A 22,645-nucleotide genomic window follows, 5' to 3' on the forward strand; every position below is an offset into this window, starting at 1 on the left:
GCAGTTCTCTGCTTCACCACTAGGTGGCGCTGCTGCACCGCCGCCAACAAAGTTACATTTTGAATTTTTTTTTTCAGCTAATTTGATTTTCTGATTTATTCAAACCAGATCTGAAAATTGTCCGGATTTATTCCAGGTTTACATTTCTGATATATATATATATATATGTGTGTAACCTGGAGAATGCAAAGAATGGTATTTAATATTTTATGCTTTAAGAATCTAACACTAAAAGGATAGAGTATCTGATCTGAAAATCATATTTATGACATTGGGAAACCAAACAGTTCATTATTCTTCTCAATTTTCTGTACAACAGAATTTTTTTTTTACCTGTCTAGCAGACCAATAAACACAATACAATATACAATATATATTAAATCTATTATTTCTGTCCATCTTTCCTAGTTGTAACAGCTTTGTTATATTTGTTTTTTTTATTAATTATAGTTAAATAGAAGAAAAAAACAATGAATAATATAATTATTAACAAGCTGCATTCATTTGGTTACGCTGTTATATGGGTCCACAGTGTAGTGCTTCTGATTAAATTGGGGGTGTTTAAAGTTAATGGTATGTTAGTAGGACTACTTGTTGGATAAATTGGGGTTCTTGGCTATAAAACAAAATCCTTATTTTTATATATATATATAATTTAAAGGTATTAATTTTGTGCTATTTGGACATGTGTGTATAGCTTTACTTTGTCTGCAAGTTCCAAAACCGCTTTGGGGTTTAGGGGTGCCCGAAGTACCCCTCCCATGCTCCAGGGGGCAGTATAGCTCAGGAGGATATCATGGCAATGGTGTTATGGGGGCTACTTTTAAATGTTGCTCTGAGCTCAAACTGTCCACCGGGCCATAAAATTCAGGATCTAATCAGGTTTCTCATCCCCCTAACATTTACCCCCCCAGCAACATTATCAGCTGATTGGAAATGATTTACGGCTCATTGATAAAGCGAACGCAAACTCCTGCAACGCAACCACCCAGGAGCTGCTCAGACATCCTCGGGACATCTGAAAGGGCTTAAAACCCAGAACGCAATCATTTCACTGGCGATAAAAACTATACTTTCTAAATCCTCGCGCTTTAGGTTTTTTAAAAAATAAAGCATTATGATAATCCTTTCTTACCATAAAGCCCTTTCCTTAAGAGTTCTGATGCGAATCTCCCGGTAGTTTATATATTTTCTTTTATTGTTCCAAGTCAGGTTTGGTAACATACATCTGTTTACAATGTGTAATGCTGCGTTCGGTCGGAACACGCCAAAACATTTGATGCAATTTCTCAGGTATGCAGAACGAGCCGAGTTTTTTTTTCCTTTTTTGTCCGCATCTTGATCAAAATGAGATTTTTTTTTTTCTACTTTAACTTAAAAGCGTGTTTTGGAACGTAATTAATTTACTGTTTACCGTTCATAAAATCAAAGTTAAAGGGATTAGAGCCCTTTTCCCCCCCCCTACCAGCTTGCATTTAAAATAAGCCACTTTTAAAATACATAAATACCCCCTTTTTTACGAGATTTATGTTATATGTCAGCTTTAATATTAAAGGCGATGCTTTAGAGGGAACTGCGAGCTGCATTATTTATTGCAGTTTTTGATTTCTTTTGAAAGAAAAAAATGTGGCCAATGATATCTATAAAAAAAAAAACAACTAGAAAAATAGGAAAAATTCTGGGAAGCAAATCCTTTGATACTTTCTAAAAAAAAAACGGCAAAGTGCGAGGCTGGTTTCCCTCATTTAATAAAAAAATGCTATATTTCTAATAATTACAAATATAGTAGAAAAAAAAACATTATCAAGTTCCCTAATTAATATATATTTTTTTAAAAAGTACTGGGGATACAAGGTCTCCCGTCATTGTTTAATACCCTCACTGTATTACCCTCTACCTCTTCTGCTGGGAGGCCGTTCCACTTATCTACCACCCTCTCAGTAAAGTAAAACTTCCTTCCGTCTCTGACTCTCTAGCGTTAGATTCCGGTCTCTGGTTGTAACTTTTCTCCGCCTTTAAAATAAATTCTCCTCCTGCATTTTGTTAAATCCCTTTATTAAAGAACGATGCCCCCCATAACTAGCCAGCTGCCGAAATGAAATTTAATAACCTCTGTTTACGTCTCCTTGTCGAAAGTTTAGGGAAGTCCTAACTTCTCAAACATTATGAGAATTATCAACGAGATTTTTTTTTTTTTAATTGGTCAAATCTTCGGGTCTATCGCTTGGGGGGGGCGTTTTCTGGACTATGGCAGGATTAGTTCAATTATATAATCTCATGATTATCTTCTCTTTAGTATTAAAATACACAGAATGTAAAAGGACAAAAGCCCCAAATATAATAAAAAAAAACTTCAAAATGTAGCAATTAATGAAATATTTAATTGTGATGTCATCGTTTTATGTATAGGGCGTGAGGATGACGTTGATTTGTTAAGATAAACCGGCATGAAGAATATAATTTTATGGCTAGGTTTAAAAAAAATACCCTGCATTAAAAAAAAACCATTATAAAATGACCCAAAACCGAGTCACCGTGACTCCTTCCACTCTGTGTCCGACCACAATGGCGGCCACGGGCCTCAAATAAAAAGATAAATTGTAACTCTTTATCTTATCTTCTATAACTATAAGAATTATTTTCTCCTGATACAAGAAGACAAGACGGATCCGACTCTCTGCAGAGCTGTTAATGCTCCACTTAGTGTCAGCCGGAGAATCTCGTATCTCTCCGGGGAGTTCCTCCTGAGATTCCGATAACCTCCACTTACCCTTTCCGCGCGGTGCTTGGCAACTCTACAGCTGCGGCCGACAGCGATATGCAGAAGAATCCGAAACGCGTGAATCCGATGTGCAAAATCGGAAAATTCAATCTTTCGACCATTTTGGTGGAAATTTATTTATAAACTTTTTTTTTATTATTATTTTTATTATTCAAAAAGTTCAGAAGTTTTGACCAAATCTTTTTTTTGGGGTGGAATAGAATAAATATTTTCCTTTATTTTTCTTTTAAATATTACCTAAATATAAAAAAAAGCAGAAATGACGCGAAATGAAAATTCCCGGGAAGGTGACGATGTTCTGGGGAGATAAGCGGTTGCCTAGGAACCACCTATTTTGCCCCCCCCTCCCCATTTTGGGTTTGTGTTCTGTGATTAGGACTCTGTCTAATTATCAACATGAAATGACATACCTTTTGCGACATAATGGAAGGTTTTGTAAATTGCGGTAATAACGGGGTTTGCGCAGCGAAGTGAATCACGCGAGAAAAGTTTGTTTGCCGTCCGCCAGCTTCTCTTTCTCCTTTGTTTGACTTTTACCAAAAGTTCTTCCCGATGTAGAGCAGAAGGTTTGGGGCCGGTTGGTCTTAAAACAAACATATTTTTTGCATTATTTCTTCCTGAATCCAAAATAATTAAAGGCAGCTGCTCGTCCCTACTTGGGTTCCTGAATGGAAAGGTATGAGGAATGCGGGGGGGGGGGATTTTGTACCAATCGCCCGCGTGGAATATCGCTCGGCAGTCAGCGTTCGGTTACAATACGCTAAACCTAATACCCTAATATTTAAGCACCTGGATAGTACAGGAGGCAATTCTTTATTAGGTTGGGTTTTTTTTTAACTCATTGTTGCAAAGGACAAAGCAACATACGCAATGCGCCGCTATTGACTCCGCTACTGACGCTCTAATCCCCACTCGATGTCCCGCTCTTTGCGTCTCCACTTTCCACACCCCAGGAGAGATAGGAGTCCACCAAAGCTTTGAATACATTCATGATTGGGGAGTTCTGAAATCCAGATGGATTCTCCCAGTGGTGCAAAAGATGTTACATTTTGATACAATATAACCGGTGGGGCTCATGTAGATTGTAAACTAGATTGTAAGCTCCTTTGATCAAGGCCTTCTTCCATTTTGTTTCTCTCCAAATTATTATGTGATGCACTGCTTGCTATGTCCTCTTTAACAACTAGACAACACCACTGAATAGGGTGGCGCTATATACTATGTGATCTATGTCAAAGCCAACAAGATGAACACATTTTTATAATTATAATTGTAATTACGGATTCCCTAGTAGGGCAGTCAGTGGACATAGACCTTAAATCCAAAATAAATGGGTGTGATTGTTGGAAATAACGAGATTTCGAGATTTTACATAAAACAAAGACGTCTTTCAGAAAAGCATCCCCTGAGAAGGAGGAGAAGGTGATATTCCGGGCTGATCAATCTGTAGACTGATGATGTATAACATAATATAAATTATGATTATGATTATTATTATTATATATAGTGCCATCATATTCCATAGCGCTGTACAGTGTATCATTTAAAGAGTTTTTGGAGCCCAATGAGTCTTTTGCTGTTAAAAGTGACATAATTTCTCGTCCCTGTGACATATTATAAAGGTATTATAGGTATATTATAGAAGGTAGTTACTCACATCGCTTGGGCTATCGTCAAACCCGCGGATAATCAGCAAATATTCCTCCCGTCCAGGTGCTACTGCCTCGAAAAAACCTAGAAGTCAGACTTTTCAATAAGACCACCAGTGTATACCTAATAATCGGCTATTAAACGGCAGGAATTTCCTGCGTTTCCTGAATGCCGGCTTTTGTTTCGGAGAGCGATCCCGCGCTCTGTTTTGGGGAATATGTTGCCCAGTTTCCCAGCTATAAAAAAATTCTTGTTTCTTGTTTCTTTACTCAACCATCAGCGCGTGTGCCGTGGCAGATTGTGGCTGGCGTCGTGACCTCTGTTTAACAAATAGTGGGAAATGTTACTATGGAAGAAAAAATGTATAATATGAGTGTAAAATGAGGATATTATGATTGAGGAGAGAATGGGTATATTAAGTAATGTGGGAGTGAAAAGGGTAGTAGATTGTGATGAGGGAGAGAGAAGGGCAGTGTTAATACTCTGAGAGAGAGAGAGAGAGAGAGAGAGAGAGAGAGAGAGAGAGAGAGAGAGAGAGAGAGAGAGAGAGAGAGAGAGAGAGAGAAAGGCAGTAGATAGTAATGGAGGAGAGAAAAAGACAGTAGTTAATATTAAGGGAGAGAGGGGATGACAGTGTTTACACTCTGGAAGAGAGAAGGGCAGTAGTAAGTAATAATGGAGAGAAGGGCAGTATTAAGTAATAATGGAGAGAGGGGCAGTAGTAAGTAATAATAGAGAGAAGGACAGTAGTAAGTAATAATGGAGAGAAGGGCAGTAGTAAGTAATAATGGAGAGAAGGGCAGTAGTAAGTAATAATAGAGAGAAGGGCAGTAGTAAGTAATGGAGAGAAGGGCAGCAGTAAGCAATGGAGGAGAAAGAAGAACCTTAGTAGTGTGGAAGAGTGACAATACTTGGTAATGAAGGAGAGAAGGGCAGTGCTAACGATGTAATTAGTAAATAATCTTCAGGATATTAAATATGTGTGAAGTCTTATAGATGCTGTGCGGTTTCTTATGGAATTCTTTGCCTCTTTTCTCTTATTCTCTGCGTTTCTTCTCTTTTATGAGTTTTTTTTCTTAAGCTGCCCTCCAGTTTGTGACTTTGATGCATTATTAGAGACAGCCTGTTACATTCAATCACTTTCCGCGGTGACATTTCCGTGACGCGGCCAACATCCAGCTACATTTCACCCAGATAAGAAACATAATATTTTTTCCTGTAACGTTTTTTTTTTGTTTGGCACAATGCTTATTTTTCCCATTTATTGGGAGATAACATTGTCTTCTCCTCCGGTGTCCAGATCCTGACATCTACACCAAGATAATGCCCAAGCCAACCGAGTGTAGATACCAAACACGAGGACGAACCCCTTAATCCTGCCATGGAAATATTTGCTAACGGAGCCGCTTTTATCCAACGTGTTTTGATGTTTAATCCGCTAAAATAAAAAGCTTGATATTAAACACCCACACAACGTGCCATTAACCCCAACAGACAGGTGCGAGCCTCATCAACCCAAACATTGTGGTTTCTCATCTCAAAAATATCTCCAATCTCCCACATCCGTGTTTTCACAGAGCGAGGTGTTAGGGCTTCGGTATCCTGTGTATCCAAAAGGAGCACAGTAATGACCCAGCATGGGATTTCAGGCCAAAACATTCACAATGCCCTACCTGACCGGAGTCTAGACATCAAGGCAAAAAGCCAACTGGAATGTATAAAATACTTGTGTCCTCAGATTCGTTAATATTGCTGAAATAGCTGTCCGAAGCATAAAAATATAAAAGCCACAGCTATCCATAAGTAAAAATAGTCATATTGTCTATTTTTGGAAAATATGTAGACATTTTGCAATCGAGGCTGAGGCCCAGCGTTCCAGGCCAGACTGTAATACGGTGAAGGCTCTTAAATGGCTTCCTAAAGATACCGAGATCGAGTTATATGAGGGTGAGAAGGGCACCATATAGTAATATGGGGAGAAGGGGCAGTATAGGGTAATATGGGGAGAAGGGGCAGTATAGGGTAATATGGGGAGAAGGGGCAGTATAGGGTAATATGGGGAGAAGGGGCAGTATAGGGTAATATGAGGATAGAGAAGGGCAGTTTAGAGAAAATAGGGAAAGAAGTCCAATGTAGAGCATTTATATAGTAAGAGGGCATCGTAGTCAATTTTTTGGGGAGGACAGACATGGATTTGGAAAATAATATTGGATGTTTTCTATCGCTTTTATTCAGTGCTCAGTAGAGGGCAGAGTTTCCCAAATATGTAATACATTTAATCAAAATCTCTTACAATTAAATTTTAAGTATAAAACATATAATAATGTAAAATCTTACATAGAAATGTCACATAAATACAACAATAAAACACTCTAATAATATATATATACTATAAATAATAATAATAATGATAATAACACTAGAAGATCAATTAAAATGTGAAAATTACACGGCCGCCTGCGACACGAACGCCATTCTAACGTTATGATTCATACGCGATCTCCCCTGCTTCCCCTGAGCGCGGGCGACTCGACGGCCGACGACAGATTTTCACCCAAAATTTTGATTACAATGTATTTTTACTGCAAACCATAAATATCAAGCGATTATATTTGGAATTTTGTGCTTTTTGATACGTTATCAGTAACGATTGCTTCGAAAAATTCATTGGGGGTTCATTTATTGTTGACCTAAAACTCTCGCCATCGTAACATAAGAAGGGGTCTTTGAGGTCTCTGTGACATCTTTCGCTACAAACTTGGCTACCAAAAGGTAGATTTCTGGGACCAAGACGTTGATCTGTATCTTTGTGTTGCTACAATGTTGCAAACAGATCATCAGTTAACCCGTTGGCTGTCTATAGCGGGACGGTGGCCTCCATGGCTACCAAAAGTGAAAATTACCAAAAGTTTAAATTCTTGGAACATGAAATCTTTTCATATTCCGAAAATATTCTGGATTATTCAGGAAACCCAAAAACATCCCAAACTTTTTGCTGACGTCTTGAAGTGTTTAGCCCTCCATTGAATGGATGATTAATAGGAAGTCGATAAAAGATCATTTAGAGAACTATTATTTTTATTATTCTTTATTGTTGAATGGCTCACTCAATATTGTGTTTTAAACAAACTTTTTTGTTTTTTTTCACTAGTATGAAGAGGGGAAAAAGAGAAGAAAACCCAATTACAGCAGCGTCGACTTATCTGAGGTTGAATGGGAAGATCGAGACGACGTGGTAAATTATTTCATTCCGTAATCCCTTTTTAACGATTATTGTTGGGTTGGAACGTCTGTCTCTCGCATCCGTACGATATATTTTTTTGTGTCGTTTCACCATTTTTAGCCTTTTTATCCCAACCTCCCATTGAATATGTACCATGCACACGCGTCGCTTGCGTGTTGTAAACTCAGACATATAACAAACGCATGTCTATGTCGAGCCTCTTGGTAGCTACATCTGCAGGGACCCCTTATTCCCCTCGAAAATAAATACATATATTTTTTAATGGTCTATTCGGGCAGCTGGAGGCAGAACTACAAATCCATTTATTGCCACTGAATGATTCCAGCCAATTATCCGACAATCTCGGGATTATTTTTTATGAACAGACCCGTTTTGTCCCAAATCGCAGCTGCAAATCAGAATGAAAGACTTTGTCACATTAACCCCTGGAAATGCAGTAAGCGTGTATTTTAGTGTCTCTATTGGCAATAAAACCTTTACGGGATTTTCATGCAATTACCAAGAAATCGAATTTGAGATAGATATTAGCGGAATTTGCTTCAAGGCCCGGCAGCAACAGATGTTCATATACCGTTTTTATCCTAAAACACAATTTTCTATATGTATTAATACTAAAGTCATTATGTAGGAAATTATCTGCTGTCTTAATTATATGATTTAATATTATATATATATATATTTTATTATTATTATTATTTTTTTTTTTACGTTTTGGTCCATTAAATATCCGGTTTCGGGGGGGGGGGGGGATTTGTTTAAACGAATGGGCAATGAACTTGCTACTTAATTGACATTCCAAGGTCGTAATGTTGCTGGGACTCTCTGACTACGTTGGACTCTCTGGCACGTTGACCATTATCTCCTCTTAAACGGGAGAAGGAACGGCTGCGAAGCTCTGTTAATTGACTTACCACATATTTGGAGCAGTTCCTTAAGGAATATTTACCACTGACAGGTCTCTGAAATCTTATTAAAAAGACTTTTATGGGGTGAAAACGTTCGAGGAAAAATATTCTTGGAGGCATTCGTAGCTGGCACGGCTTCCCGAACTGCGTGTGTCCGACGGCTGCCGATAGTGTCCGTGCGTCCTCGCTGAAAGAAAATCACTCAACTCCCCAAAAACAGTTATTTGTATGCTGTAAAAATCAGCAAAAGGTTCTAACTGGCAGGAAAATTTAAGATAAAGTCAGTAAATTCAGTTTTATTCAGCCGGCAGAGTTGGGTCGATCTCCGCGTTTCAGTTTGAGCGACCAAAATGTGGGATTTAGTAAAATTCATGAATGAAACACAAAATGAATGAATGAATGAATGAAATCATAAGATTATCGACTACGATCAGAAAAATATTTTAGGTTAAATCATAAATCCCTCTATTTTTGTATATATTGTATAATATTGTGTATTTAGAATATAAATTCATTATTTTTGGCTTCTCGGTGGCCCGTGTGGACACCAAATATCAGGAAATGTAGAAAACAAAAGAAAAATGCTCAGTTTTGCAAATGACTTGGCTGACACCTTAAAAACGTGATTTTTTTTTTTTCGTGAAACAAGTTCAACAACTAGCTCCTTGGATAAAAAAACATACAGTTTTATTCAGTTTTCCCCCGAAACAATTAACGTTTTCTGTTATTTATTATCGCTCTTAGCTCAGCCTTTTGTGTTCGGAATTGCATTAAACAATGTGTCTTTAATTGATGATTGCAAAACGCTTCCCATGCTGTTTAATGATGGTGCTGGCGTCCGTAATTAAGGTCTTGCACATAAAATATTATGAAACCCCAAAATTATAGGTGTGGGGGAACGCTCAGACTTCTGCTGGAGCCGAAAAGAATGACTATAAACTCCCATTAATGCCGTTTCTGAATGGAAGTAAAATTCAGGTCGAGCGTTAATTTACCGAGCAGACAAAGCTTTTGAACGGCTTCGATGACGTCGCCTCAGCGCTCCGGGGCGGCTTTTATTGACCGATCGGAGACATATTGTCATCGACGACATTCAGTAGAGCATTGTTCATAAATCGTCTCCGACGCAGAACAAGAGTCGGAATTCTATAAGAAAAATGCGATACCTGAGTCTCAGTATCCAACATGCTGCTTTACTGCGCAGATTCAAATAAAATGACATATTTATCTCAAAATGTTTCTCATTTGCTAAATCCTTTTTTTGAAAGTTTTCTCCAATTTGATGGAAATTAAAAAAAATTTTTTTTTTTTTTGCTCTTAGCTGCGAAACGCGATGGTCAACAGAAAAACTGGAAAATTCTCGATGGAAGTCAAAAAGACGGTTGACAAAGGGGTGAGACGTCAATGATTTACTCTGCAAAGATTTGCTAAAAATATATAAATCAGAAACAGGTTTTTTTTAAAATGTTTTTTTTCTTCTCTTTCTCTGTTCCAGAAACGCGTTCTCGTGATGACAAACGATTATTATTACACCGACATCAAGGGGACGCCTTTCAGGTATTTCCTAGAAGTTTTCTCGCTGTAACTATTCGTTTCCCCAAAATAAATTGGATCTGAGAAAGTCCAACGGGGAAGTCGTTCATGGGGCATTTAGTCAATAAACCGATCGTTCTTTCTTCTTATCACACAGTTTGGGAGTAGTTCTCTCCAGAGGCCACGGAAAATACTTCTTCAAAGGGAATGTAACCATCGAGGACGGTAAGACGAGTGAAATGCGCTTGGTCAACAATTTTGATTTAAAAATCAAGGTTTTATTTTAGAAATATGTTTTTCGTTGATTCCGGATTCATCACTCCAGCGACGTCCGTTCCGCGACACCTCCTGTCCTTTCCACTTCTCAGGCTGGTTCTGGCAAATGATTATCCTGTAAATTATTTTTATTCCTCGCCCCCCCCCCCCGTCTCGGAGGATCTGTCGGCCGAGTTCAGTTATGTTCTCTAGGACGAGACAGATCACATGAGATCTGGGTAATTTCAGTTCTAAAATTGTTCTCAGATTCCCAGGTTTTAAGGTAGAAATGAACAAAATTCTCTATAAACCCAGGAGCTGTAGAAACGATGATACTTTGTACTGGGTTTATCTCCCAGGTAAGCCAAGGCTACAAAACTATTCAATTACGACATTTGAGAATTTGCCTCCTGAGTTCAGGGACGACAATTCCCATTATCCCGAGCGGCAGTAGAACAGCCTTATTTATTAGGAAATCCGGCGAAATAATGTATCGTTATTTTTGCAATGTCTCTTTTCTAGGTTTGCACGATTTGGATCACCCGGAGGTTTCGTTGGCCGACGAGTGGTAGGTTCACAACAATGTGTTTCACGTGAAAATACCCCCCCTCGGAAGACTGATTAATGGGATTTTAACCCCGTCTTTCTGCAGGTCGTACTGTAACACTGATTTGCATCCGGGGCACCGTCACTTATCTCAGTTAGAAGCTATAAAAATCTACCTCACAGGAAAAGAGCCATTACTTCAGTGTGAGTACGGAACGCAAATAACCGCTGGATTTACGCGCCTGTCACAATGTGACGATTTCTCTGCTGGAGGACCCCCAAATCCAGAGATTTATACAAAACCAATAATCACATTATCTGCTGATTAAATAACGCTAGTCTTAACCCCATAATTATAATAATAATAATAATTGTTTTTCTGTGTTTGTATCCAGGTGACAAGGAGTTAATACAGGAAGTGCTGTTTGATGCGGTCGTCAGCGCCCCCCTGGAGGCGTATTGGACCAGCCTAGCGCTGAATAAATCAGAGTAAGCGAACCCATTATACAGGTCTTACAGTTTGCGTTTATCCAGACGCCATCAGAAAGATTTGTGTTGATGATAATAATCACTGCTGTATAATCTGTGTGTTACTGAATCAGGGATATCACCGGGCGGTGAGAAAAATGGGCGGTTCTTACAGGAACAAAATGGCTGCCTACATGACCGCTCCTAATCATTAAAAACTCGATTGACGGTGTGTTAGTTCTGTGTGTTACTTTCATTTTTAGTAGTGTCAGGGTTTATTTGTTTGAGACTATAGATTGCATCGCAAATGACACAAATGTGTGTTACAGAAATCACGTTAAATGTACAATATAAGTCGTGGAAAGGGCCAACAACATCAGGCGCAAGGCCTTCATGGCTGCAAGGAACTCTCGCGCGTTTCTTTGTATTTCAGGAATTCAGACAAGGGTGTTGAAGTTGCCTTTCTGGGAACACGCACCGGCCTCACACGTGTGAACTTGTTTGTGGGTCCGGAGCAGCGCACTAATCAGTAAGTGACATTTTATTGCTGGATAATATGACCCAATTATAGGTCTCAAAGCAGGGAGTCATCTATTTCTGGCTCCGGAGAGGCGGCTTCCCGACACCGAGCGTTACTTCACCGCGGCTGATGGAACAGAAAAACTCTTCATAAATAGGCAGGTGTTGAGTATTACGTGTGTGCTCGGACCGCTTCTACCACCAAATTCCCCAAGTCTCATCAACCATGTAATTAAAAAATTGGCACAATTAACCCCGAAATTAAGGGACAATCAGGAACGAGACAGGTGCAACGTGAAATGTTCATGGATACTTTTTAGGTTTTACGTAACAGGACCTGGTGAACGTATCGGAGTTCTCCATCTCAGGTCCTGCTGTGTTAAAGCCGGTGGGAGGTATAGTCTGGCACCTGTTGGATGGCGGTTGCAGAACCCAGCTGTTATACCCACTGATTTCACCAAGTCACGTTAAATGCTATACCTGACAGTCTGAAATAAGTGGCCCCTTTGTGGAGTCCCATGTGTTTGCCATTTCCAGCCGCCCGTCTCGAATCTTTCTGGAGCTGGGGTGACCCGGTGTCTCCAGAATCATGAATGTTCCCTGCGAAAATCCCAAAACCCTTAGAGTTTTCACCCCAGTCCTGGAATTCTGGAATATAATAATATATATAATTCTGTAATATAATAATATATATAATTCTGTAATATAATAATATATATATATAATTCTGGAATATAATAATATATATATATAATTCTTGAATATAATAATATATATAATTCTGGAATATAATATATATATAACTAATTCTGGAATATAATAATATATATATAATTCTGGAATATAATAATATATTTATAATTCTGGAATATAAACCCAAATGGTTCTTATTGTGGTGACCATGAGCCCCACATAATAGCTGTTTGTTGTAGCTGTCATGGGGAATCTCAGTATAAAGCCTGCTATGGGATATGTTCAGCGGTGACTTGGTTTATTTAAACAATCTTCTCTGCACTCTTCATATACTGCGTTATATATCTCTGCGTTATATATCTCTGCGTTATAGATCTCTGCGTTATAGATCTCTGCGTTGTATATATCTGCGTTGTATATCTCTGCGTTGTATATCTCTGCGTTATATATCTCTGCGTTATATATCTCTGCGTTATATATCATCTCTCCGTTATATATCTCTGCGTTATATATCTCTGCGTTATATATCTCTGCGTTATATATCTCTGCTTTATATATCTCTGCGTTATATATCTCTGCGTTATATATCTTTGCGTTATATATCTCTCCGTTATATATCTCTGCGTTATATATATCTGCGTTATATATATCTGCGTTATATATCTCTGCGTTATATATCTCTGCTTTATATATCTCTGCGTTATATATCTCTGCGTTATATATCTGTGCTTTATATATCTCTGCGTTATATATCTCTGCGTTATATATCTCTGCGTTATATATCTCTGCGTTATATATCTCTGCGTTATATATCTCTGCGTTATATATCTCTGCGTTATATATCTCTGCGTTATATATATCTCTGCGTTATATATCTCTGCGTTATATATATCTCTGCGTTATATATCTCTGCGTTATATATCTCTGCGTTATATATCTCTGCGTTATATATCTCTGCGTTATATATCTCTGCGTTATATATCTCTGCGTTATATATCTCTGTGTTATTATTTCGGTAAAGTGTTCCACGTGACCGACCGCAGACTGACTTTCTCTCCCGTCTCCTTCTGTTTCAAGAGATTTCCTTACGTCTGAAGACAAGGAGAGCATTTTTAACGCTGACCATTTTCCGCTTTGGTATCGGAGAGCCGCAGAGCAGATCCCCGGCAGTTTTGTCTATTCCATCCCGTTTAGCACAGGTCGGTAATTATACTATATAGGAATTATATTTTGGTAGAATTATTGCCCGACGACGTGTAAGACGTCCGAAACAGACAGGTTTTGTCCTTAACGCGAAGATATATATTTGTATGTTTTGGTGACGTCGTTGTGAAACGAGTCGGTCCAAGTTCTAAATGAAGGACTTCTCGTCTAGATACATTGTAACGCGAGAGGACAATACATGGACCACGCGTTCTTACAAAAGTGGGAGCTTCTATGTACAACAATTCACCCTACAGCCACGTGATGACGATAAAGGATATATAAATGTATCTGTATTAGCCACTCGATAGCCTTTCTAACTCTCACAACTCTCAGCTATCTGGCTATGGGTAAGGATATAAAAGTGCAAAATTCGCACAATTTTTAATTCGAAAACAATTTTCTTTTCCTGAAATTCGCATAAAACAGTTTGCCCCTCATTTTACCCCCGGGAGGAATATGTAAATGATTTAACGGTGTAAACCCTCATTAGCAGCAAACATCCAGGATTCAGATCCGCATCGTATAAATAAAGCTGATTTCTAAACAATTCCTCGCGGTAGAAAAGTTCACCGCCGACAATCTCCATGTGTGTTTGTCGATTCGTGGGGGTTCAGCACACGTATCTAGAACATTATCATATTCGTTACAATTGCTTTCACATGTACTTTTTTATTTTTTATTTTTTTTAACGGATGATTTATTTTCCCCGTTTTTAGCCAGCTAACGGCGGATTCCATGCGGGACGTTCCATTGTCTTATTTTGACACGGGGGGGGGTAGAAAGATTCATTTATTTTTTTTCTTAAGGAAAATAATTTAAAATCCCCAACATTTGCTAACTCCATTTATGAAAGTTTTCCAAAAGCAAATCCCGAGCAGAGAGAATTTATTCGCCGATGAGCTATGGACTCCCCTGCCATATTTCCTCGGGGTGTCAAACGCACATTTGTTTCGATGTCTAATTGACTCATTCTGTTCCCGAAAATTACCGAAACCCCACACAATGCGGGATCCTCATTAGTGACAGATGTACGAATTTCAAAGTCGCTGTCACGCTGACGGATTCCAGTCCGGTCGTTTTAATTCAGAATCCCTCTATTCGGACGATAACTTGCATATAAATGAGGTCCTGCGTTCCAAATGATCGTTCTAGCAAATGTATCATCTTCCTGCAGGATAAGGGAGATTAGCGAGACAGAATACACGACTCGCAAACTTCTCGGGGTCCCTGGACGCAAATTTTAATGAAAAATAAAATGAAACTAACATGTTTCCCAAAATTAATATTCTCGTTCTCCACCCACTTCGGCCTATTCATAAAACCAGATTTCAGGGCATAGCACCAAGTCATAAATTCTGAAAAGTACCTTAAATACACAAATAGGATTTTAAAAAAAAAGAAAGAGAAAGAGTGAAGATTACCCTGATTTAATGACTTCATCGACTTTGGACCTCCCGGCTTCTCCGTGCAGAATTTCCCCGCACTTTCAAGCAATTCTCCCATGAAAATCTGAACGCGGATTCTTTCGTTACTTCGCAGATCTTCTCCTACCACAGACCCAATTCCTTCGAAATGCATCCAACGGGTCATTTGTTGGTGTCTGGCCTATGAGTGATGCTGTTTTTAGGGTGCTTTCGTACACCGAACAAGCCAAGTGATGAAGGGGTTAAATTTAAATTGCCCCAGTAACCCCACTGAAATATACAAAAAATATCTTATCTCAGTTATCTGAGCCTCAATCAGCTAGACAACCCCCCCCGACTCTTTATCATACTGCCAGTGGGAAACAGTAGAATGGCTCAGCCTTAATCACACAGTCAGACTCTCTGACTTATGAAAGTCTATGGAGGAACGGACTTCATTAGCATCGCCATAAAGCATCAGCTCAGTGTGGTGTTTGGGAAAGTCACCCAAAACATCAAGGTTCTGATAGATAAGGGAATAAATTCATATTTCATTAAAAAAAATGGTATTTTCCTGTAAATGTGGCGCATATTTTGGTGCCATGGATAACCAGCTTTGGCAGCCAATATACTCGCAAGGGTAAAAGGCAAGGGACGCAAAAACATTTAACATTAGACAGAGGGACTGGATTACTTCCCAATAACTGACACAAAATCAAGACCGGTTTCCTAATGAGAACCGGACATTTTTGGGTAGCGGCCACCATTTAATTCCTCCCATTGGTCGGCTAAAAAAAACCTGCGCTGTCCATTGACCTGAAATTAAATAAAAAGAATAATTCCCAGACATGATGGAATTGCTGGCCTCATAATTTATCTTTTCTCCCCGTCTTGATAAAAACAGAAAACGGATTGGAAAATTCAAAAAAATTATATATATTTATTCTTTTTACTGATATTTGAATAACATCCAGTATTAAGTGAATAATCAAAAGATATTAAACTCCCCCAAAAAGAACCCTCTCAGCGTATCCACGGCCCTCTCTTTGAAGATGAATTGTTGCCACTCAGACCCCCGCGTCACTTTTCTTGGGGGTTTATTGGCGTAAGCATTAGGTGATATTATTAATACGCAGAGTGTTATTTCGCCCCGTAAAGATCATTCATCTGTTTTATGTTCTCATCGTTAACGTTTTGCCAATTTCTGTTCACTCTGAGAAGAGAGTTTTTAACTTTTTTTTTTTTTTTTTTGTTTGATACAGAAAATTAGTTACTCGTTTCAAACGTTTCCGCGTAATTATCCTGCATCTGGCGAACAGCAAATGCAGATTTCGAGATCTCGCCCTTCAGAAACGCATAATAAAGTCTTTTTTTGTTGAGGAGCAAAAAAAAAACCCCCAAGAAACAATGTTCTTATTTTCTATGAACTTTTGATACCGCGGCCAAGATCTCTCCAGTTGAGAATATCCAGATAAACGGGAGGATGGTGTCCTGAGATAGATAGAAGGCTTTCATAATTTGGCTAAGAAGACTATTCCTAATATAAATCATTCGCGTTGCGTAGAATCAGCCAAGGGCCAGCGTGCCTGGAGATTTAGCCATAGCTCATGTCAGGTTAGCGGCGCTCCGCGAAGCCCACGCTACTACCGGACGTGAAACTCTTCAAAAGTTATGGTCTTTCGCTTGTAATAAATATGGGGGATTCGAGACGCAACATCTTGAATTTTTTATGCCTACCGCATGAGTTATAGGAACGGGATTAGCGTTGAGTTGTTACAAGAATAGAATTCCGTTAAGTTATTTACCATCCGCGGACAAAATATCAAGGGGTCAGATGTCACCCCGCTGCCGTGGGGTGATGGCCGAAAATATTCGCTCCTCGCGTCTCCGCACTGAGGCGTCGAGGTGTTTTAAACAACGAGCTGTAAAGGATTGAGGATAAGACGCCGTGAATCACTCCTCGCTGACAGATGTCCACAATTTCATGTATCGCTGCATCTGGATTAGGCACTAAACATCCTCCTTTGATTTTTCGCCCGCTCTCTGCAATTTTCCCATCCTAAACGGGGCGTGTTGTACTCGTAAAATTATAGTAACAATGTAATCGCAGTTGGGCGCTATCCAGACCCACAGTATATTTCCATGGGGTGTTCTACTTCCATTTCCTAAGATACTTATCCCAAAATACAGATTTTATTTTCATAACGTGTTAAAAGCTGCGCAGCACCACGGACCTATAGATCTTTATATTCTGTGCTGTATGTAAAGATAGCTATTGGGGGGCAATTCTCAACTCAGCTGCCCACTTGACTGCTTAAACCAAGACCACAGGACCTAACATGGCACAAAAACCCCATCCCACCCAAAAAATACACAACACAACATTGTGGGTAAGGGCGTTGGCCACAGCTTTATTAACGTAATGAACCAGCACATCATAACCATACATAAACATAACCATCCTGCCAGCTGTCGTGTTACCGACAGGCAGATAACCCAACACTTTACCAAGAGCTCTCGTTCTGGGTACCGTCAGCCTCCACAGAACTCGTCTCCCCAAGCCTTCTCCATCCACTGGATATTCCACATAAAAGGTGCTGGCCGAGACTTCCCGCTGTGACTAAAAGAAAATAAAAGAAACCAACACCGGCACAGGAAAATACATACAGAAAAAACATAGATAGAAGGGGAGGGCGGGAGGGAAGCTCGTACAGAGTGTCAGGAATGACTGAAACCCTGCTCCGGTAAGCCCACCCTTATACACCAAAGAACATTATAGCAACAATGTTGCTACCCACACCTGTGCCCGGACCATGAACTACTGACCCCGGTCAAAGGGCCAGCAGTCATGTTCCCCCTTCCTAACCGTCCAGGGGGGCCCCTTGACTGCTTAAACCAAGACCACAGGACCTAACATGGCACAAAAACCCCATCCCACCCAAAAAATACACAACACAACATTGTGGGTAAGGGCGTTGGCCACAGCTTTATTAACGTAATGAACCAGCACATCATAACCATACATAAACATAACCATCCTGCCAGCTGTCGTGTTACCGACAGGCAGATAACCCAACACTTTACCAAGAGCTCTCGTTCTGGGTACCGTCAGCCTCCACAGAACTCGTCTCCCCAAGCCTTCTCCATCCACTGGATATTCCACATAAAAGGTGCTGGCCGAGACTTCCCGCCACCGCAGCCAACTCAGGCTTACCTGAGCTATGGCTGCGCCCCCACCAAGGCCAGCGCCTTTTCGATGCCGGACTGCAAACCCAGATTAAAAATATCGAGGCCAATGTCATTTAAATGTACCCCGTCATGCCGAACTAAATCCTTGTTATCGCCCTCTAACTCACGATGACGTATAGCCACACCGCCCAGGGAGGTAACAAAGCGAGACACGGCAACATTCAGTTTTCTGCGACATTTTTCCAAGGATCTAGCACCTGCTCCAAGTGACCAAACCGGTCGAGGAACAACTTCTGACCAGATTAAAATAACACGTTTAAAAAGGGCAAAACAGCGTGAAAGATCCCCTTTGATACGGTAAATGAGATCGATAGTACGAACCGAGCCTAAATCATTGCCCCCCGCGTGTATGACCAAAATAATAGAAGACGGGACAAACCTACTTAATGAACAAAACTCCGGATACATCTGAACCCAGCGCAGGCCACGAATGCCACGCCAACGAATTCTGACCTTGTCGTACGGAAAACCCAAGTTCCTGCCATATACCCGCCGCTCCGCCCGACGAGACGCCCAGTAGATAAAGGAGTGACCCAGTATCCAGACCAGTGGAGGCGATGAACCTGAAAGAACAATTATAATAGCTGAGGACGAATGTATAAACGAAACCTCTTGGATTTCCAACGACCCAAGCGTTGAATGTCAGATGCAGGGACCCCGGCCCTAGCGGCCTCAGTGGCGGCCCCAATCCTAAACGAGTGAGGGGAGAAGTCAAGTGGGCACACACCACAACGAAGTAAGCAGGAACGAAAAACTTTAGAAAACTGAAATCTCGTCAAGGACGAGCCAGATGCATGAATTAGAAAGGAGACCCATCCAGACGGACGAACAGAAGCAAAAGAACGAATAAGTCTAACAGGGCACCAGTCCAAATCGGTAGCACGAATACTGACCGTAGCACCACGACCAACCTGGTCAGTCTTGGACCGCCGGATAAACACCTGAACCAACCCGGGCTGAAAAACAATATCCTGAGCAGTAAGAGGGGAAACGGAACCGGCCCTAGGAGCCACAACCTCACCAACACGAAATGCACCATAAAAGGATAAGGAGAAAGCCACGCGAAACAGAAGTGTTTCATACCTGTCAAAACAGATTTGAGACAGGACATCCAGAATGCGATGCAACAGAGCAAAGGAAACCGGGCGCCTCCTATCAGGAACCATATGCTTCTTCCAACCCTTAACAATTTTGGAAGCAACAAATTTAGAACCCAGCTCCTGCCAGCCCATCAACTTAAACAGGAAGGACAGGGCTGTCATATTCCGCTCCGCTGTGGAACCAGAAGCACCACTATCCCTTAAGCCTGACAAATACAACAAAGTTACCCGACTCCGGAAATCCTCAGACCTAAGATCACCCTCGACTTCAGCCAGAGAAAGCCAGGCTCTCCACACCCGAATGTAGGCTCTCCATGTACTCGATGATAACGAATTCCGGAGCAACGACACTAGGTTGGCGATGCGAGGCTCCATAAAGAGTGCGGAAAAGGCAGACCCGTAGCTGCAGCCTCCGGCGCGGCCTCCCTGAAGCGCTGAAACTGTAGGCGAGATAATGCGTCAGCAATTACATTTGCCTCCCCGGGAACATGTCGTGCCCGAACCCAGATGTTAAACTCCAAGCAACGCAGGACTAAGTGCCTCAACAAGGCCAAGACAGGAGGGGAATGAGAGGTTGAACGATTAATGACATGAACAACACCCATATTGTCGGTACGAAAGACGACCCGCTTACCAGTCAGTATTGGACCCCATAGCTCCACTGAAACAACGATTGGGAAGAGCTCCAGGAATACTAGATTGCGACACAAGTCAGACCCCAACCAATCATCAGGCCAGGGCTGAGCACACCATTCACCATGAAAATATGCACCCATCCCTACCGAGCCAGACGAATCTGTAAACAACTCAAGGTCAACATTAGAACATTCGGCCTGCTGCCAGCAGGTATGACCATTGTACTTTTGGAGAAAGGTCACCCATACTTCAAGATCAGCACGAATGGAGCGCGTGATTCTAACAAAATGAGAAGGAACTCGAACGCCAGCCGTAGCTAAAGACAATCTTCTAGAGAAAGCACGCCCCATCGGCATAACCCGACAAGCAAAAGCCAACAGCCCTAACAAAGACTGAACCTGCTTGAGCTGAACCTTCTTGGAACACCGAACCCTATCAAGCTGCTGAGACAAAGACATCAACTTAGCCTGAGGAAGACGGAATACCATGGTGGAGGAATCAATTTCGATTCCTAAAAAAGACAAGCATGTAACCGGACCCACCGTTTTTTCCTCAGACAAAGGAACACCAAATTCACCAGAAATCTTCCGAAAAACTTGCAACAAAAGGGAACAGCATTCAGAATTAGCAGGGCCAACAAACAAAAAATCGTCAAGATAATGAAGTAAGGTGGAGAGACCAGATACTTGAATCACCACCCACTCAAGAAAGGAAGAAAACGATTCAAAGTAACTACAAGAAATCGCGCAGCCCATGGGCAAGCACATATCAACATAATAAAATCCCCTAAAAAAGCAGCCTAGCAAATGAAAGCAGTCGGGATGAATAGGGAGAAGGCGGAACGCCGACTCAATATCAGCCTTAGCCAACAAACAGTTGGGCCCAGCCATCCGAACCAACTCCAATGCCCTATCAAACGAAGTATAATGAACCCGGCTCTCCTCAGGAGAAATGCCATCATTGACGGAATAACCTAAAGGATATGAGAGATGATGGATCATCCTGAAGCTGCCAGGCTCCTTCTTAGGGACCAGACCTAGTGGGGATACCCTCAGATTGTGAAAAGGGGGGGAAGAAAAGGGGCCGGCCATACGGCCACAATCTACCTCCTTCTGCAATTTAGCTGCAACCAAATCCTCATTTAATGACACTGATTTAAGATTAGCCGCCATGGAAGGAGAATCTGAATATGAAAAAGGAATCCAGAACCCTCTACTAAAACCATCCGTGAGCAACAAGGCCTCACGTCTATTGGTGTACTGCTTTAGCCAGGGGAGCATCTTTTGAACGCTCACTGGCGTCCTCGCCCCGGCTGGCATCCTCCTTCCCTCCAGACTTGGTTCCGCCAGGTCTGTTCTTCCTAAAACATTTAACTGCAGGGTGCGGTCCTCCACAATGGGAGCACTCGTGGCGGAAACGGCAGGAGCTGTACCACCTGCAATGACTCTCATTGTAGAGCCAGCAAACACCCTTTTTGGCACCTGCCGCCGCTCCAGGGGCTGATGCGGCGGCCCCCCCATGAAAGGGCAGGGGTCTGTTTGGTGTCATCAATAATAGCCACAGATTGCCGTCCTGCATATCAAAGCGCATACCAGGACGGACAGCCATCTTCTGACGAAACTGCTGATCATATTTAAACCAACACTGACCGCCATAGATTTTATAAGCACCCCAGATAAGATCTAGATAAGCAAATAATGATGGACCCTTGTCAGAAAAACGCTCACATAGTATGCTGGCAAAAACCGAAAAACCTTGAAGCCAATTCCCAAACGTACGTGGAATTTGTTTTCCTTTTTCGGAATCACCCTGCTCTGACCTCCGTGGCCTATCCACGGTCTCCTTGTCCGCCGGGACCAATGACAACACATCCACAAATTCTAACCTACAAATCTTCTCTCGAACCTCTGAAGATACATGCATGCTTAACGGCGCAACCTCACACAAATTAGGCACAGCCGGCAGAGAGGAAGAACCCATAGCAGAAGCTACCTGAGACCTCCCAACATTAGGGAAGGGGTCAGCTGTAGCAGCCCCAGTATCACCAAGTCTACCCAGTAAGTCTTTGAGGACCCTTGCCAGGTCAGCCCCAGAACCCTCCCTCAAATGCTGTGTGGTCCGTAAACCCCCAACCTCTGTGCCCCAGGCCATCTGGCCCAAGCACTCACCATCAACGCTGACAGCAGGTGGAAGATTTGGTGGAAGATCGTCGAATCCGGATAACATGGAACGGCTCCCTGACGCGGTCGACGCTGGAGAATCCTCACGCAGGCTTCTGGCTGCATTCCGGTCCCGAGTCGCAGCAGGAGCAGGGTAATCACGAGAGGCTGCCGCAGGAGCCCGCCTCCCCCCTTCTCGAGGAGTCGCCGCGCTGACGTCACTCACCCGTCGCCCGGCCGACACACGATCGTGCCGCCGCTGCCGTCCACCCGTAGAAACCGCCGATGCTGCAGTCA

The 22,645-nt window shown here is 41.5% G+C and overlaps 1 protein-coding gene across 1 annotated transcript in view; it reads left to right on the forward strand.

Moving 5' to 3' along the window:
* CACNA2D3 (calcium voltage-gated channel auxiliary subunit alpha2delta 3) overlaps positions 1–22,645 on the forward strand; it is a 197,770-nt gene that overhangs the window by 119,832 nt on the left and 55,293 nt on the right. Inside the window, exons 19-27 of the mRNA XM_053470058.1 lie at positions 7,584–7,667; positions 9,903–9,974; positions 10,077–10,138; positions 10,272–10,339; positions 10,892–10,937; positions 11,022–11,119; positions 11,311–11,404; positions 11,817–11,912; positions 13,673–13,794. Coding sequence (XP_053326033.1) covers positions 7,584–7,667; positions 9,903–9,974; positions 10,077–10,138; positions 10,272–10,339; positions 10,892–10,937; positions 11,022–11,119; positions 11,311–11,404; positions 11,817–11,912; positions 13,673–13,794 — 742 coding nt within the window. The remainder of the gene's footprint in view (positions 1–7,583; positions 7,668–9,902; positions 9,975–10,076; positions 10,139–10,271; positions 10,340–10,891; positions 10,938–11,021; positions 11,120–11,310; positions 11,405–11,816; positions 11,913–13,672; positions 13,795–22,645) is intronic.

This window comes from Spea bombifrons, chromosome 6 (assembly GCF_027358695.1).
Source record: "Spea bombifrons isolate aSpeBom1 chromosome 6, aSpeBom1.2.pri, whole genome shotgun sequence".
NCBI lineage: Eukaryota > Metazoa > Chordata > Amphibia > Anura > Pelobatidae > Spea > Spea bombifrons.